The following is a 19,955-nucleotide window of genomic DNA, read 5'->3' on the forward strand; positions in this document are numbered from 1 at the left end:
TTGAAAAATGTAAAAAGGACTTCAGCTTTAAATAAGACATTTTGTACAAAGCTTGAGCACAAAAAAGTGAACACCAATGTGTCGTTATGTAAACACCACAAATGTTACTCATTTGTTCAGTTACGCACAGAACAGCGTGCGAGCTCCCTTTCCAGTGGGTGAGATTTCTGTAGCTGTTCCCCTCCCCTCAGACCTTACTGGAATACAGGAAACCCAGAAGCTTTGGAACATTTACAAGCTACAGTAGTCAGCATACATTGTGACTAAAGGATTTTTTTAGTTTTGTTTTTTCTTTAAGGGGTTGCTCGTTTAAATATACAGAAGTACAATAATCTCACAGGTAAATGAATGGCAGCTTGGTTTAGAAAAAGCACCAAAATATTTAATATACATCTGGCACAAAATTCACAAGAAGTCAGTAATGGACAAACCAATGCTTTGCTTATAAGAAAAGAAAAACCTCAGACTGTACTTAATGCTCTTCTTCCAAAAGGGATACAACAAAAACATTGCACTCAGGATTGCTATCAAGTAAAGACAACCTTCTTTTCAATCCCTACTTGCATTGTGCCTTAGATTGCACATTCCATAAGATGCTGTTTCCATTCTGTTCCAGACATCAATGGTGAAAAAATGTGATGTAAGAAAAGTAACTGTAAAACTACAAACCAATTCAGTAGATTGGGATTCAGTAGATGCATTGCCCTGAAATTTTCCCAATTTTCCTCTAGATCAGGTTTCAAATTTGGCTGCATCTCCTTGAAATAAAGATCCTACATGAAACAGAATTTACTCCAGCTGTTTTCAAGCATTACATTTACACAGCACTTCTGATACTGCTGTCCCAAAAAGGAACCACGGGGCTGCTCCGTGACATGCAGCACATTCATCATTTCCCAGAGTGAGCAAACTGGCTCATACAGGGTTATCTCCTGGGTAAGTCTGAAAAGGCAAAACACCCCTGGGCACAAAGAACAGCAGATGTGACCCTGCCCACCCGTGCTGGTTTACTGAGGAGCCGAGAGGCCTATCAGGGAGCTGTGCTCACCAAAGCCGTAATCCCGTTGCTTCCTACACCGTGGTACCTCTCTGGGAGCAAGCACTACCACATGCATTCCTTCCACAGAGAGGGACTTGAGGCTGAACTGGGGCCTCAAGATCCACAGGAAAGAAACAAGGCTGCACCAACCAGCACTCCCAGGCTGACCCTTCTCCCCACAGCTCATCAAGGCCTTGTGGTTGCTTCATGCCCTCAAGACCAGCCAGTGCAAACCCCAACAGCGCTGGCTCAGGACAGAATCCTGCCAGTCCCATCCACGGCTCCTGGCACTTGAGTTACTCAACAACTTACAGCATGAGGCCCTCCTGCTAACCCTCCTGCCAGCCCATCTATTTTTTAAAGACTATTTCAAAGTTACAGATAAGAAAGCAAGTGTATTTTTAAATAACTTTGTTTAGCATGACTTAAAAAGTCACAACTTCCAAATATGGAGCACTAATCTGTGAAGTCCTCTAATGTGTAACACACATGGGAGTAGCAGCCAGCCTTCAGCTCCACCGATCCTCTGTGCAGGTTTGCCACCTCTGGTCACACAATCTTCACTCTCACAGGCCCAGAGAAGAGCAAGGGTCAGCAGTTCTAACTGCATAAAATGGCAACATTCAAGTAAACACACTGCTTCAACAGTAGGCAACCTTTAGTCCAGGTATAATTTACAGGAGGGGAAAAAGAAACACTTTACAGCACAAACACTGGAGATGGACTTTTTTTTCCTGTGTGAGAAATGACACAATATCCAAAAAGGGCTTATCTGAAGAGTGCAATTATGCAAAGATAGAAACTTATTAAAAATAAAACAAAAAACAGTATTACCTACAGAACTTGTTGGATTTTCAAAGACTGAGGACTGCAATAGTAGCAAGGAACCGCTGCAATGTCAGTGATTTAAGGCAAGCTGTTAGGACAAGAACGTACATGCTCTTTTTACCTATTGTCTCACATCCCCCTGTTCTCTTGAGATACGTGCCTGTCCTGATAGTGCAAGAGGTCACACCCCAAAACCAGCCCTCACACTGGAAGAATCCTGCAGCAGCAGCAACTGCTGCCACATCACACCATGGGGGATTTGCTGTGACAGCTGTGTTGCAGTTTGCTTTGGGGGAGGAAAGGAAGGACACAGAAGTGTTGCTAGAACGTCCCCCAATGCATTAATGAACACGGCTGAGCACCAAAGCCACTCTGGCATCTCCAGTTCTCTTGAGAACTCCAGCTTTACTCAAGCACAAGAGTTTTATCCCAAGCAGGATTCTGACCTCAGGGACAAAAAGGATGCGTGTAGCCTTTGCACTATTGCAGGTCCCATCTTTGCTGGGTGGTTGCAAGTCCAGTCCAACATGGAACAAAACACAGTATTTCTGATTAAAAGAAAAATACACTCATGGCACTGCATCAGGTGGGTTCCTAAAGCTTTTCAAGGGCAAATGAAAAGGCTGATGGCTCCCTCTTGGGGAGCAGCTGCTCCATCTTCAACTCACTATCAGTACAGGCAGCCTGACCAGGGAGGAGGATGTGTGGTGGCAGAAGCCCTGAGCCACAGGCCATGTAGCTCTGCTCGGTCGCTCTATTGCACTCCAAAAGTAGCACCCAGGAGGACCAACTCTGGTTTGCAGCTTGACCCGGCCCCCTTCCAAAGGGTCCTTTGCATACAGGTTAAACACAGGATACCAAAAACTATGGCAAATAATACTTAACTTGGGTCAATTAAAAAAAATAGATTACTCATCCAGGCATAAAATCCTGGGACCAAAGGATGGTAGCCTTAAACTATTCAAGTCTAAGAACAAGAGGTAGAGATACCTACGTACTTCATGGTGAAGGAGTTACAGCCTTCTTTGTCCTACAGTCTCATTAATTTCACTTCAATAAAACCAAATTTTCACACAATAAAACCAAAGGTTCGATCTTCAATAGTCCAGAGAGAAAATGTTAACACTGGTGGGTTTGTTTGCACAACAAAATTTAAGCAGACACTTTGCTTTAATACTTAGTTGAAAAAATGTTTTTCTCCATATTGAAGCACTACCCTGAAGAATTTTGAGTTTCAGGTTAAGCATCTTCCTTTTTAATATGAAAGGCTAAATTTACATGCACACACTTTGAGCAGAGTGGGCTCAAGGGAAGAACTGGGTGCCCAATTTACTGAGGACCTTCTAAAAAAGGATCACACTGCAGAACTCAAGGCTGCAAGGCCCAGAAACTCACAATGACTATTATTTACCAAAGAATGGGAATGATGTAACCTCAGCCAACAAACTGTATCACAACTGAGGTGGCTATTAACTACATGCTGTTTCTTTAACTTTGTTGGGCTATTTTTGGAAACAAGGCTTATGTTGACAGTGTCACAAAAAGTCTAAGGTCACTGGTCAGTGCATAGGCCTGGGAACCACGGGTCACAGGCTAGCCTTGGATCCACGGGTTCTTCAGGCTCTGATGGACACACAGAGAGCCAAATAAAAGTCACCCAGTAATGCTGCTGCTGCCCCCCAGCACTGTCCACCAGAGGAGGGGCTGCACCCTCTGCCACCAACCCAAGCCTCTCTGTCCTCAGCAGAGCAGCCTGAGCTCACTTCATGCTCTGAACTGTGCTTGGCTGAGAACTGTCCTGGTTCAGAGCTGATCCAGGAGATGTGCCGGGCCAGCCCGGGGGAGCAGCTCTCACAGTCCCAACTACCACAGCTGCAGCTGCTTCTGGGCCACCTGCCAGACCTGTGGTCCTTTTACTAGGATTGCACAGTACTAAAAATCTGTAATTCTCCATGTAGAATAGCACCAGCAGCAAATAAACTCACGATTTGGTGTTCGATTCCAACTCATTGCCTCGGTCATGTTTATGGCCAGCTCTGGGCAGGATCTTTCAAATCCTTACTTGAATCAATAGATAGGCTTTGACCACAGAAATGCACCCACACAAGTAAAAATTAGCACAATTAAGCCTCCAGATGATCTGGAAGCCAAATCTTAAAGGTGTTGCAAGCTATAATATGGTGTAGGTTGTCAGTGTTTTATTACTAGGGGCTAAAGCTTACAGGAGTTGTATTTCTTTGCATATAAGAGAAGGCAGTAAAATGCCATAGACTGTGGATTCAGACCAGTTTTCCAGTATATTACTCCAACTATCTATATAGTTATCTATAGTTATTTATCCCAAGTTGCAGCAGATTGACTACATGCATAAAGTTTCCTAATGCATAATCTAATTTTTTTTTTTAAAAATAAACAGTTGCAATGGTTTCAAGGATTTCATCAGCATCATTGCTCACTTACAGTCCTGTGCCCCGCACAATGAAGAATTAAATTATATAAAAATGAAGAGTGAATGTATTTGGCCTGTTCCACAGATATTCACAGTTTAACCATTAAACAAGCATATTTTCAGAGGCTCCAATATTATTAAAGGCTTGTCAGAGACACACACAAACCCTGCTCCCTCACCCCAGCATTACAGAGCCTGGACAGTCTCGTTTGGGACCACAAAATCACCAGGCAATCCAAGAGAAGGTCTGACAGCCCTGCTCACTGCCAGCACTACTGAACAGCTGAACCTTCAGCTCCTGCTTCAGGACTTTAAAACTGACACAGGTCTGGTTTGCATTCTGTAAATGGTAATTAAATTCGGCTAAAAGTAAGTGTTACTTTGCTAGATAGATAATTTGGCAGCTTTTGCAAGTACCCAACCCAGTGGGAGGAGTTGCTCCTGTCTGGCTGGAAGTGGCAGAACAAGAGCAGGGCTGTCCCCCAAACTGAACACGTGGGACCTCAGCCACTGGTGATGGTATGTCCTTCCCCCAACAGGAAACCAGATCTTCCCTTCCTGTGTGATCACCTCTGCCTTTAAAAAGAAGCTACATTACATCTGATACATTAAAATGGCTGAGCCTGATGCACTACAGGTTGATTTCCTCACTGCTGTCCACATTCCAACCACAAGATAAACACCTTCCTTAAAGAGCTCTCTCCCTCATCGTTTGCAGCTGCTGCATGCTACAGTGTAAATCAGAAGCTGCCATGAGCTGGTTATGCACTGGCTACCCATTTGAACAGTTACTCTTCACACTCTGGACATTTCTAATTTCCTTTAGGGGATTAAAAAATAAGTGATGAACAAAGCATTTAATAGCTGAATGAATGTAGAGTCTCAAGCTTACAAATACAGTCTTCATTTACTATCAAATCAGTCTCCATTTGGAACTCTTCCTACCAAAGCAGCCTCTGTTGGGGAATTTATTTTAGTCTTTTAAAAATAACAGCATCAGCAAAAGTCTCACCATAAATTCAACAATTCTAGCACGAGTGCTTTGGCCTGCTTTGCTCATAAAATCAGAGTAAGGTTTTGCTGCCAAACACTTTTGTGCCACAGAAAGTTAGTGAAGCAAGGACAAAGCTTTGGGTGTATTTACCCATGAAACAGCAACTTCAGGGCTTTCCTGCAAAGGGACAGATTCAGCTCTGTCTAAAAAAACCACATTTGTTTTCCACAGCTTGTATTCCAGCAAGAGCAGCATGGACCAAATTCTCTTTTTATGAGATGAAAGAGATGCTATCTGTGGCTTGTGGGTTTGTTTTTAAACAGTTTGTATTACCCACATTTCGTTAGTGATTTATGACCTCCAAGTCAAGCTATTGCAGGGCTGCACACCAGCAAAGCCAGTCCCAGAATTCAGGCAGATCCTACTCCTCTCTCTCCTAAGCGCTGTGGGACACAGCAGACGTGCAAAGCATGACACCCTGGACCTAGTGACAAGCTCACCACTTAAAACCTGTTTCCCTTTAGCTTTAAAACCCTTATATCACAAAAACCATTAGATGCTATGGATGACTGTCCAGGCTTTTGTTTTGTTTTGTTTTCCAGCTGAAGTTGGTTTATGATCCTGAAATGCATCTCTGAAAATAAAAGGTGTGTAACAGAAGTATATCAAATTCATTAAGCCAGCACTTGGCTACACAGAAAGCCTTGGCAATCAATCCTTTTACCAAAAGGTGTAAAAAAGTTGACATACTAAAATTAAAAAAGGTAGCATCAATAACCAAAAAAGTTTCAACCAGTGTTAATAAAACTCCCTTTAAGTCACAACAATTTCAACAGGCAAATAGTCCCAATACAGGCATTGTAAAATAATAAATTGACTTCTATCCAAATATTATCAAATCAGTCTAAAAATGACTCATCTACACTGTTGTCATTAAGAACACATTAAGAATTCACTTTGTCATCAGATGCCAATATTGTTGCTCCCGAAAGTGTGGAGTATTAACTGCAATTTAGCAATTAAACATATGCTTTAAAAAATTGGTTCGTCAATATTAATGCAAAAGATAGTTCCTTACATAGAAGTACTGTGCTTGCCAGACAAGTAAGGTAATACTTTAGGTATAAATCAAACAAATTAAAGCAGAATTATACCACAGTTTTCCTTGAAGACTTAGGATTTGTGTGTTGCTTCTGTCAATGTTTAACAAACTTAAGAAGCAGAACCTTTGGTTCTTTTAGTCAAGTAAAAATATTCTCATGTAACCACAAAAATACAACTTCCAGAGAAAATGGAAGTCCATCAACAAGTCCACTTTCAATAAAACTGAGGTAGTACTGCTCTTTTATTATGTGAATGTGTAAAGAGATTTAGATACAAATCGTCATCTACCACTCAGTTGACTGACAGGTACAGTAATTTTATAAAACAATCCCAACATCTGAAAGTCCAAAAAAGGAATGATCTGGACTCATTCACTAGGAGTTAGCTCAAAATGGGAATTAGCCGTATTACAAAAAGCTGTTGCTTATGTTGGTTTTTAGAGCCTTATTATCCAGGATTAATGCATTTATAGTTAACACTGCTGTTCATCTTGGTATAAAACTATTTAAACTTGGTTTAAAATTATTACAGCCTAAAATTTCAACAATGTAAACAGCACTACACACAGTACAGACCTGCCCTGACAGATGTAGTATGAAAAACTTAATCTGGCACTGTATAATTTAGCAATGTTAATTTAACCTAACTAAAAAGATCTACATTGTGCAAGAAGTATCAGACTTATTTATACTAATCTGAAGTCTTAAAAAAGAAAAAAAAAAGGAAAAAAAAAAAGAAAAGCTTAACTTGTAGCCAGGGCCAAATATTTCAGGGCAAGAGTAAAAGGAATAACCAAAATTAAGAAAGTGCCTAAAACATGATACAGCATTTTAGAGCCCTTTCAAAGACAAGGCAGAAAAAGGTGTAAAGTAGAAAAATCTGGAGCCTCGGTAATTTCCAGAAACATCCAGAGTTTACATTTCGTGAAGGGCAACAAGTTGCTTTTGTCACTGCTGCTTCACCACCGCTAAGTCTGTTCGTCCACACACAGGCCCTCTGTGTCCGAAGACAGAATACATTTGGTTTCCTCTTCCTTTTTCCTTCGCTCCATTTCCCACTCCACAAAGGTATCAAAGAGACTCGGCCAGGCCTCGTCCTCGCTGTAGTTGCTAAGGTCCGGTCCAATCACCTGAGTAAAATTTAGAAACATGTTCCATGTGTCCCGGGAGATTCCCTTGATTCCTGAGGGGTTCTTGATTAGGAAGTGTAACCACTGGTCCAAAATAGGGGGCTTGTTTTGGGTGAAGACTAATTTCCAAAGGGCAATGGCTATTTCCCGATGTAGCGACCTCTGTCCTTCTTCAGAGTCCAGGCCAAACTGGAAAGTGAAACGATAGAGATCCTTGAATTTATCCTCCTGCTTGGCTTCGTTTAGGAGGCTGGGGAACCTTGCACAAATGCCATCAATGCTGTCTGCGTTTATTGCCTTGCAGCCTTCAAAAAACTCCTTCCTGTCAAGCAAGAGAAGAGAAATTAAAGTGAGCCCTTCCCACCGACCCTGCGCGCCAAACGCGTCCCGTCTCCGTTCAGCTACATCGAACCGAAGAGGATCATCTGGACAAAACAAGGTATACCCTCACTCAGCACCAGCAGCATGAAGATTTTGGCAACAAAAGCTACTGCAAAGACAGTTCCAAGGCATTCCTTAAGGCCTTGGGAACCACACACAACCCCCAGGTCTGCTGGGGCACTGCTAGCATTTGAAGATTCTGCTCTCTGGCTTTTCTGGACACCTCCACATCCTGGAATGCCTTTCACATTAAAAATTGAATCTGATTTACCACAGAAGAAATTCAGAATGTTTGAAACTAACATATTTACCCCAACTTGATTCAATATTTCCCACGTCTGAATGCCCATGCTCTAGGTGAGCTGTTTGCAAGGGACAGAGCAGTTCAGTTCTGCTTTTGCTATGGTTTTTGGTTGCTCTTCCAGCCTGCAAAAGCAAAGGGGAGCCACTGGTGTCAGTCAGCAAGGCACCTGATGAAAGCATGGAAAGGAGCACAGCATCCCAGGCACTGCAGCACAATGTATGGACACTGCTCCAAGAACCAGCCCTATACCAAGCGGCCAAGTGGGACACCTTGAGCTCCAGTTTCTCTGATGCTTGGGAGCAGGTGTTACAGCCAGCCAGGAGAGCCAGCAGGCTGACACAAGATGGGCTGGAGGGAAGACAAGAGATGGAGCAGCACTCCGGAGAACAGACCATGATGGAAGAAGTCCATCAGCACCTGTACCCTGGAGCATGCCCGTCAACAAATATAACCTCTCACCACTAGATTTGTCCTCTCCAAGGAAATTAAAACCATGTTAATAATACTTATGGTAGTTGTGCACAATCACAGACACTACTTACAACTCCTTTACCATCTTAGCAAATACCTGTGCCATCAGCCTCCAGTAAATCCACATTTGCATTCCAGAGTAACTCATCCTTTTGACACACACCCACAGCCACAAAGACTCTGAAGGTGCTGTTCAGTGCACAGCAGAGGCTTGGGTCAAGGCTCTGAACACCAAAGTAATTTTGAAAGTTATAAGCTCAGTAAAAATAGGCAGCATTACTCAAACCAATCTAGATAGACCTAAAAAATAAAAAATTCCTTCTCTTCCTGCAAGTCCTTGTAGGCAGTCTTCACTTGCTCTTACCTGGACATTGCTAATCAAGCTGGAGTAGGCTGCTGCAGTTTGGGCTTGCATGTTGGCTTTGTAGGGGGAGTTTTAGCCAATCCTTTGTTTCCTGTAGCATCACACATGCTGTCAGCCTGCTGACTGAGCCCCTTGTCCAGAAGGGCACACAGCACGTTGAATAGCAATCATTTGTCAGCTAGTATGAAAACAGCTACCGGTGTCAAAAGCCACACATTTCCTTCCCTCTCTATGCTTTAACAGGATTACTCTTGGAAAAAGACATTAACTGTAACACTGATTGGACAGGAACAATTCTTTCATTCTTTCACAGACTGTTAACAAAGTTAGTAGCAATTACTGAAGAACCTCACACTATTTTAAAGGAAAAATTAATTTCACTGTCCAACCTCATCACCAAGATAATGCTGGGTACAGTAAATTGCTTTTAGTAAATCAAGAATAAATTAGTATCTACAGAATCTCACTACATTGTTCATCACTAGCAGCATAATGGCCAAAACCACATCTTCTGAAATCCAGCATGAGGGGAAGGGGAAAAGAAGACAATACAAAGCTTACCTTCTGCAGTGGTAGGAATTAATTTGATCAAAATGCAAGTGTTAGAAGAAATAAGTAAGTGAAGCTAATGAGGCTGTCTCTCCAACATACTGCTGACAGGATATACTTTAACATATGAAAATAATTACAAGTTCTACAAGAACTAACCTTGTAAATTTGCACATGGTAGCAGCCTGGAATTTCCAAGCCAAAACTAGTACTTTAAATTCAGTGGGATCAACACAGAGGTCATTGCAAAATCGTTCCATTCCTTCTTCCAGTATGGCATCTTCCCGCTCGTCCTTATACCTCCTGAATAACTCCCCAATCCTTTGAAGAGAAGATTCCTCTGCACTGCAAACAGAGTCTTTCTTTGTATCTCCAGAAAATGTCGGAGGCTGACTGGACTCTACAGCAGCATCTGTTTTCTTTGTCCCATTCACAAGAATGTCTCCTGAAGTCTTCCCGCAAGCAGAACCATGGTCATCTTTGTGGACTGCACTTCTCTTGCTGTGGGACTTGCTGCCAGATTCTCTTTCCCCATTTTTGCTGCCAAGCGTAGAAGAAGGGTTCTTGCACTTGGTGACACACTGGCCCATGATGTTCAAGCCCAGTTCCTAGCGTGGTCCCCCTGCCCTTGGACACCCTCGCAGCTGCTCTTCAACACATCTCACCATGCCATTAGCAGCACTCAGCTAACCTGAAAAACAGTTTTATAGTCAAACTGCTGTCTCTCTATAAAGAATATTTGAAGTATTAAATGTGGGATAACATTTGCCATTAAGTAACCGACTCCAGGATATTTAAGCTTTGCATACTGAAAAGGAGCAGTGTACACAAGGCTGGAAAATGCCATAAATTTCAGGCAATTTCAGGCTGTTTTACCTAGAAATCAGTGCAGCTCACTCAGTGGCTACACTATACTAACGGGTCCTAATAAAGGAAATTCCTAAAATTCTTACTGCAGCATAGGTTACAAAGAGGTTGATTCATGTACAGGCTTCATCATGACAGACTACTCTAACCCAGAAATATCTTAAGGGAAATGGTTTTTAAAAGCATACCCACATATATATAATAGACACTGGAACAAAGCAGGGAAAGGAGGACAGGGACACTGATGGCACAGCCTGGCAGAGACCTAAGCATTGGATCTAGACTGTACCTTCAGCAAATCAGCAAAGCGGCTTCTCAGGGAGGAGGGGAGGAAGGGGCTGGGTTTGGGAAGGAGGCTGGTTTTGGGGAGGAGGAAAGAGTGAAAGTTGTGTATTTGTTTTTAAACAGTTTGGAATCTAGATTTTGTACTTGAAACATACACAGACTGTGTTTACAGAAAGGAGGCAACGCTTCTTATGCAAGAGGGTATTCAGAAATTGTTCATTGTTTCAAGTGGGCTCCTCCCTTTAGGTAAGGAGACAGACAGGGGAGGGGGCCTTCTTAATGAAACTTCTTCAGACAGACACACATGCAGATAAGAAGTAGTAATTCCAGTTCAGAGTTGTTTTTTTTAAATAAAAATTAAAATGCCAAAATTATTTCATCATACTCTCTTTTTATAAATCACAAAGCCCTGCATATTTGGAAAACATATTCTACCCACAGGAAAGGGTTCTCCAATTTTCACTGTTAGAACCAAGCTAACACTCTGACACTGCCCTATCAGCCACACCAAGGACAGTCTGTTTCTCAGAAATGTCAGCTCCAAGAAAGCAATTGCTTATCATAGTCCTCCTTTACCCACTTGTTTGCATTTCACCTCTGTTGTCAGTTAGGCAAAAGCTTCAGACATAAAAATTGTGTCTGCCTTGACTTTGTGTACAGCTTCCAGTTTAGAATTAGAACAAGCAAGAAGAGAGATAAAAAATTTAAAATTAAGAAATTCAACAGCTCTCATGTCAGTTTTACTGTATTCTTTCTTAGGCAAAGCTTTACTGAGACTGAAGGCCTCTTTTAAGCTGTAAACCAACAGCAGCAACAAGAACAGATGAATTCTCAGATATTAGGATTACAAAAATAAATCTTCTCTCAGCCATTATAACTGTTTGGACAAAACAGCACGTGTGCAGCTTCATGAGCAAAATATTTTGCCAGTGGAACTACAACAGTCAAGATATGCTGGTTTTGACTACCTGGCTTCCCTTTCCCTCCCCAGTCCTTTTTCTTAAGCACATAACCCACACATGAAACTAGCAAATACCTATTTTTTAAGCAGCCAAAGGAACAAAGGTATTATATATTCTTTCATCACAATGCTTTAAAGATTAACTTTGTAGCATCATTTTTATAGGCAAGCAAAGTTTGATTTAATGTATTCAAGAAATTCTCAACAATTTGTATTAGAAAGGATTTATAAAAATATGCTTGTCAATATAAATGATCCATGAGACAATTTCACTGGTCCTTAGTACTTCACAGCTCTGTGAGTTGCGAAGCACAGCCTGGAACTGATTTCTGTGCTGCCAGGTGCCTGAGCAACATCATCCTCTCCAGTGTACACCAGTCATTATTTCATTACACCAAAACAAACAGGATATTAGTAGGCAGTGTAAAAGCTTCATGATTAACTCCCACATACCAGCTTTCCTTTCTCCCCCTCATCTTTAAATTAATCCAAATTCAAATGGTTAATCTACACTAATTCTTGTCCTTCCATCAGTTTCTCAGAGGCAGCTAGCACTAGACTGGACAAATTTTTCTTAAGGGAGAAAAGAATGAAGCTAAAAGAACAGAATAAAAAATCCTGAGTACTGACCAGTATTAGAGTTTAAAGCAGAGTTTAGGTAGTATAGAAAACTTTCTGCTCAAAGATGTAACAGCAGTTATTAGCTATTGATGATTTGGAACATCTTTTCCCTGTGGAGGAAGCTTAAGAACAGCTGCCAGTTAGTGAATAGTACTTTCCTCTAAACTAGTCTAATCACACACATCGTAATTGACATATTAATACAATTCACTTGAGGAATCCCAATTTGAAGTTTTTTTTTAAAAAAAGGAAATTTGCAAGACTGACATACTGTGTCCATAATCTTCCTAATAAAAGTGACTCATGCTGTCATGCTTCCTAAGCAACAGCTTGTATTAATGATGATAACAATCTAATGTTCAGGTTTCCAAAGTGACATCACCAATGTGATGAAACTGATGGGTTTTAAAGTCATTTGCTGTCACAAAAAGAGCACTATAATACACAGAGGGAAGATCTGCCAGCATTATTAGGCACCTGTATGTAAGGAGGTGTCTCACCAGCAGTTTCCAAAAAAAACCAAGCCCAGTAGCATCAAGCCCTAGAGGGCAAGTTACCCACCTCCCTCACATCGTACCCCTCTAACAAACACATTTTCTGTACTCCTACTTGCCTTACAAAGAGCTGAATGCTGCTCCTGAACACTGCATGGGCACTGCTCTTCCCTGCAGTAACAGAGTTCTTCTTTCCTCCTCCCTGCCAAGGAGCTTTTCAGAGCACAATCCTACTCCTTATGAACAAACACTAGAAGATACTGGTGTACAGTTGCTGCAATTCCTCACTTTTCTTCTACATGAAACTTGATGCCATGTGCCAGATCCTTAGAAGCATTCTACCCCAAAAATAGCAAAACCAGCTTGGAAAAAAAAAAATCCAGACTGCATCCGCTGGCAGCTTGTGCATGTATCTGGTTTTGTAAGAGAGAAGTCTTTTGGCACTCCATCAGTTACCCTTTTGTAAATTGCCTTCGCTGAGCTGGATCCACTTCACTAACTAGTCACCTCCACTTCCTACGTGACTCAGGTTTCAAGGCATGAAAGGAACAAGAGCCTTGGAAGGAGATAGAAACAAGTGGGAGAAGCTGGCCCTTTTGTTAAGGAAGGCTGGAGAGAGGATCTAATTGCAGCATCAGGAGCTGCAGTGAAGCTAGAGCTCAAGGACTGGGAGAGAGCACCCTCAGGAAGGTCAACAGAGCTGTGCATCTGGCTGCAGACCAAAGCCAGTATCCCAGAGCACAAGGACCTGCAGAGAGATTTCTCCCAGCTGGATCAAGAACTACGAGTAGAAAGTTCTCGTGTACCCAAAGGTTACGCTGGATTAGTGGCAAAGCATCAATTCCCAAAAGGATCAGTTCCCAAGAGCAAAATTACTAAGAGGCTTGTACAGCATAAAAGCAAGACATAAAAGGCAGCAGTGACCACTACTTTTGCCATTCTACTAAAAAGGATCAAAATTCAGGGCTAAGGTTGGAATGTGCTCAGCGCTGCAGGATGCAGTGCTCCCAAAGAAGTCTATTACTCAGAAAAGTATTGAGCAATGATCTCCAGTACATATGAATCACCAAGATGCCCATGAGGCCATCTTCCTCTTGCAAAGCAGAGATTCACAATGACATTTTCTGCACCTTTCTAGAAAGGAGTCAGCAGCTGGGAACACAGGAAGATGAGTGCTGGTGAATACAACCAGCTAAAGGAAAGTCACCCTCTAAGAACAAAGGATGTGCAGAGCCATATGGCCCCACACATTAAATGAAAACCTAGAGAAGATTACAAAGGCCTTGGCTAATGCTTGATGGGGCTTTTCGATTTGGTGAGGGTTTTGTGCAGGACTTTTTTCAAAGTGCTGTAAGGAATTTGCAGCATTCTTCCTCCATTTTCAAGTGACCAGATCACACATAACCCAAAATTTGAAGGGAACAAAACAAAGTGACTCAGTAGTAACTCTCAATCATACAAGCACACCGTGGCACAATTGAAAAGAGCAGCAATGAAATGGGGGCGGGGGGGAGCTGGCAGGAAGAGAGAAGATGCAAAGGAGATATTTAAGTAACCCTGTATTTTTCTATAATGACTGATGTTATTGTAGTAATAGAAATTACTGGATATGTCCGGAGACTAACAAGCAAAACAAGCATTATGCTGTTTAATAAAGTGTTGCATCAGAAGGTATTTATAATGAGTTTCAAAACACAGAAAGTATCAAGAGAGTAGAGGAAAAAACTTTCCATACATTCAAGAAGATCTCAAAGACAAATTTAGGAAATCTCATAACAAAAGGGGAGGCAGCTCAGCCAGGCATTAAATCCCTTTTCAAGTACCACTTCACCAGCTAAGGCAAAGACAACGTAACTAGAGCTTAACTAAGCCTCAACCCAGCCTCAGCTTTTCACGAACACTTGAGCATAGGCTAAGAATTTTACAGAATTTCACTACGCATTATCTACCTTTTAATGGACATGGGATACATGACCTTAAAAATAGCTGAGAGTAGGGAACAGTATCATGGATGCCCTGCCTGCTTCCAACTGAACAGATACACAGAGCTTCCCATTGCGGGGGCAGGAGAGGATCACTGCCACTGCTGAAGCAGAAACAATTGCTGCTCTAACAATTGTGCTGGACAAGTGATCTTGTAAGTAAACATCTAATACTTACATAGTTTCAGCTACACAGGGAATCATTCCAGTAGCTTCACAGCTTCCTTTAAACTCCCTGGGTTCCACATAGAATGCTGGAAGACAAAAGACCACACAAATCTTTACATTTAGAAGAGGCTATGAAAACCATGCAGGGCACCAAATCATTGAAAATCAACTGTGTATTTAATAAAACCCTTTAGAGCCAAACTCCATTTGTTCAAAGAGTCATTTTATAAAAAACTACTTCACTTTTTTTACTTACAGAGTAGCATTAACACCATTAACTCTGCATTGTCATATAAACCTAAGAACAGGTACTGAAAACAACAGACAAATTCAAATGTTTGTTAGGAGTAAATACACACTTCCGGATACTTTCATGGCTTTCAGCATGGGAGAGTTAATTCCTCATTTCATGCACTCAAAGCAAAGCAGAGGACATGCTATCACTGTCACTGCATGTTAGCTGAGCACTGTTTAATCTGTGAATGCCAGACAGCTGCTACCTAGCAAAGCATAATTTGGGTCTGGAGAGTAATTCTCTTTTTTCATTCTCCAGCACATTCTTTTCCATGTTTGTTTTCCCATGTTCAGTCGAGCTGGCTCAACTTTGCTTCTCTTAAATTCACAGCTCTGCTGTATGACTAGGAACCTCTGAAGAGAAGACAGATGAAGGTATGTTTGGTTTGTATAGCAAGAGCTGCAACTGCATACCCTAGTCAACACACCTGTGTATCTGATCTAGTAGAAAAACACAACAAACAAGAAATCTCTGGCAAGGCTCTCCTGCTCTACCATACTAACAGAAACACTAAAACATCTCGTTTTTACAGCTCTTAGTGCATCTAGGAAGCAGACAGGTGATCAAAAGCTGCCTTGCTGCATATTTACCTTTTACATGAGATTTACTTCCTAGGAAACAAGCAGGAGCATTAGCTTGTTCAGAGCTTCCTTCAGCAGAAAGAGGGGGGTGAATGTAGAGAGACAACCATGAAATAAGGTCTTGTCACACATGCCAATCTTCACATGAGTTCGTCCCAAACCTGAATCCTATATGTGGATTAGGAAAATTTGTCTGACATAAAACCTAGTTCAGACCAAAGCTGTAGATAGAGCTTAAAAGCCCCAAACATTTCAAAATGCCTGGAAACTCTGGAGTGATACTTTCACTCATATACAGACACAGAGCAAAAATATACACTGAATCATTTTTAGGCATTCACTGTTGAGATGGAGACCAAAAAGTCTACTTCACACTGGGTTTATATACTCTGCTCCCAAACCTCATCTTCCACACAACTAACCACCCTTTTTCCCTCCTCCATGGCTTCACAGCTCTTTTAGCAGACACTCCAGTGGGTGCACAGCCACCAGGCAGCTTAACGTGCAGGGGAGCAGACAAGTGTCTGACTCCCTCATGGTGCAAGTACTAGCTTGAATTTCTTCCTATCTGACCATAGCATCCCATGAATTTCAGGAATTTAAGACAAAGTAACATCTGGCACATCTATGTTAATTTGTCTTGGCCTCCTGCATCTAAATAATTCCTTTTATAAATCATAAGGGAAGAATACAGGGTGCTGGTTAGGGTTAGGAACCCAGGAACCTGTTAAAACATCTTACAGTTCACATTTTGAAAAATCATTGTCATGGCAACTTTTTGCAATAATCTACTTTTCAAACATATCTGTATTTCTTTGGAAAAGATCTATGATCCCATGATCCACCAAATCTACATTTCCAGTTGGCTTACTGCATGTACTGGAAGCAAATACTTACTTCAAGTTCAAAAGAAGCTGAATCTGATGGAAATCAGCCCTACCCAGCAAAAGCCACATTTTCAGGTTGTTTGAAGTAATTTCCATGTTGGCTGACCTATACACACATGCACACTGACTGGAGCCAGAAATTTGAACATGTTAGAACCTACAGCTACAATTCTTCCCCTTCCTTTATATTTCTGTTCTTCCAAGTTGTCCATTTAACCTTTTTAAAAATTTTAATGTAGTAGCATGTGCAACCTTCGACAACACAATTACAGGATATGGAACAAAAAGTTAGTATGAGTTAGCAGTTAACAGATCAAGCTCTTCAAGGCTCTATTTAAAGGCTGTCATAGCACAGAAATGCACTGACTTAATCCTAATTCGTGTACAGTGAGTGCAGCAGGGGTTGAGAGAAGCATCAGAACGTTGGTGGCAGAGGTTTTGGTTCAGTCCCTGGGCCAGAACTGCAAGGTGTAGCTGCAGGCTGTGGTCACCAACACCCTTCACCCTGTGGTGCTGTTACAGGACAGTAACTCAGACAACACCCTGCACTGCTCATTAGCAACCCCTCAGCAACCCACGGGGAAATAACTAACTAAATAGCATGGACCCTTGGGATGATGGAGGCCTTTGTTTTGCTCACCTGCCTCTTTTTGTACCTGTGTCTAAGCCCCTGGGACTTCGCTCTCCCAAGCACTGGGCAGGAGGATCACTGCAGGCCCTCCATACCTGCAGCAGCTTTCCGAGAGGTAAGAGCAAGCAAGAGGTAAGATTCCCTGTGGGGAACCAGTGAAGGATCGATGGTCTTGTTTCCCTCTTCAGCAGGCAGAAATTGAGAGGATCAGCTCTACACCTGGAAGCTTTCACTGTGCACTTCAGAGTTCTACACTACAGCACCAAGCAATTGGTGCACAAATGTTACAGCATAAACCAAACCTCAGTCAAAGCCAGCATGTTATGGAAACTCCTTATTTCAAGTCTGAATCTGCAATGAAACTTTCTCAGCAGAAGCCCTCTGAGTGCAGCACAATGGCACATTATGGGCTCTCAGGAGCCCAGATCACACCTCACCACATCCCCAACCAAGCTCTGTGCTAGCACCTGTCTGTCACGCTGATCTGCTCCACACCACTGCTGTACAAATACGTTTATGCAAAGTTACTCAAGAGGAAGTCTAAAAGCAGGAAAGTTATGCAGCAATTAGTTAAAATGAATTATTAGTTTGTGAGGCTTCCTGCAGTTGGAGAACCTTTCAATGAATTACAGACTGTAATGGTTTTGTGAGCAGATACATGAGAACTTTACCAATCTGTTCCAAACCAAGATAAAACTATTTCTGATTACCTTTGAGCTTTGGAAACAAAACAGCTTTAGAAATGTGATCAAACTGGGTAATATTTGTCTCTGCAGAACATGCCTGCATAGAGTAGAAGCTAGTTATACAGACACCTGAAAAGGCACCACGCAGAGCTCTGGCTGCCGCTCGGCAGAAGGCTACATGGCAGTCTAGGGGAAAACCAAGCCAGGCAACAGCTACATTGAAAGCCTGAATACTTTCTCAAATGAGAAGTGGACTTCTCTGACAAAGGTCATACTGGGAAAGCTTTACTTTGGGAGGGAAAGCCAGATACAAAAATTAAAAAAAAAAAATCAAGAATAACTTCACCATATTTACAGTCCATAATGCTGGGCCAAGTCTCAGGGCCAAGAATCAGAACTATCACCAAATCTCTTCCTAGAGGAACACTCCCCACCAATCACCAGGATGCAGGCAAAAGTCTCTTTACAACACCTGAGCCTTGACCTAGTGTGCTGTCACACCAAGTGCACACCTTACTCATCAAAGGAGATTTTTCCATTCAAGACTGGGCAGAAGAAACCTGCTTTCTGCACTCTTGAAGAGCACCCGACTCTGCATGCACTCACAGAGCCTGACACCACATTTCACGTTCAAAGTTCAACAAGTAGTCTCAAGAAAAAGTGGAACAGATGTTTCAGATCTGTAGTTCACTGTGTGCAGCTAATTGTGTAAGGATAGCTTAAGGAAAAATGAGTAATAATGTGAAAAATGATTGGCAGAGGAAGACTAAAGCACCTTACTAGTTTTTCTTATGGAAGATACATTCCTTAAGTAGCTTTTTCAGCAGGTACAAATGCATCATCCTTGAATTCCTCCCTTCCCTTTACATTCTCTAACCACGCAATACCTTACTTAGTGATTACTTCTCATTGTTTTTCCATTTGGCCCCATTAAAAAGTTTTCAATTGTTTCCTATTATGTGCTTCATCTTACTTTTATTAGGTGGGTGGAATGATTTGTTAGGATTATTGTATTTTCAAAGAACAAACCCAAGTCCGGTTAGCTAAACAGAATATAATTTTAGAAGGGTGCCTTCAGGTGCTTTTGTAATGTAAATAAATTAATGAACTAATTCATGCAGCAGCAGTACTTGTTTTGAGAAGTCTATTTAAGCTATGAGCAAGACAATAGGCAGAGGGGAAATCAAGACAGCCAAACAACAGGGCTGCTCAAGATCATGCCATCAGTTTTTAGTAAAGCTGAAACCAGAACCCAAATCAGATTCCATCCAATTCCCTACCTCATACATACGCAGATATGAAAAAACTCATTTATTTTGCTGCACATAATTCAACCACCTTCAAAAAACAAAGGTTCAGTCACTGAGGAATTTATCTCCATACATTTAAAAACTACCAATATTCCTCTTCTCCCTCAAGATCCTTGTCAAAGGCCATACAAGGTCCAGCACATACAAAAAAGCAAATAATCTTCTAATGAGAGTTTGTTTTATTTCCTTCTTCATGTGCAAAGGGCTGTAAAAGTATAATCCTTCAGTATTTTTCCAAGGTACACTGTAACTTTTGCACAGTGTGACAGACCTTTAACACCTCAGTATGTATTATGAATAATTAAAGCAGCTCATGCCAGGGGAAGAGCTACCCTATGCTGACACAACCAGTTCACATCTCTACAGCGAAACTGCAGATTATGGGACCAAAAGAAATCATGGCCCCTGGGTACCTGACAGAGATGCATTCCACTGAAAGCATCTGAAAGTAGCTGTGCTGCAAATATTTACCTTACCCTAGCTCAATTCATCCTGCAAATTAACGTATGGAAAATTGCAATTCTCTGCAGCCAAACCAGAATAACTTTGAAAAACCACCTCAGTCTACAATCTAC

General features: G+C 41.7%; 1 protein-coding gene across 2 annotated transcripts in view; it reads right to left on the minus strand.

The window, feature by feature from the left end:
- DCUN1D3 (defective in cullin neddylation 1 domain containing 3) overlaps positions 1-19,955 on the minus strand; it is a 25,706-nt gene continuing 5,751 nt past the window's right edge. For both annotated transcript variants that reach the window (XM_005522936.3, XM_088063934.1), the window contains exons 2-4: positions 15,001-15,076; positions 9,772-10,303; positions 1-7,865 (exon numbers count right to left, since the gene is read on the minus strand). In XM_005522936.3, the coding sequence (XP_005522993.1) occupies positions 7,382-7,865; positions 9,772-10,202 (915 nt within the window). In that variant the 5' untranslated portion in view covers positions 10,203-10,303; positions 15,001-15,076 and the 3' untranslated portion in view covers positions 1-7,381. The remainder of the gene's footprint in view (positions 7,866-9,771; positions 10,304-15,000; positions 15,077-19,955) is intronic.

The sequence above is a fragment of the Pseudopodoces humilis genome, chromosome 18, assembly GCF_049639895.1.
Source record: "Pseudopodoces humilis isolate 2021_Gansu_Grassland_sample_001 chromosome 18, ASM4963989v1, whole genome shotgun sequence".
In the NCBI taxonomy this organism is placed as follows: domain Eukaryota; kingdom Metazoa; phylum Chordata; class Aves; order Passeriformes; family Paridae; genus Pseudopodoces; species Pseudopodoces humilis.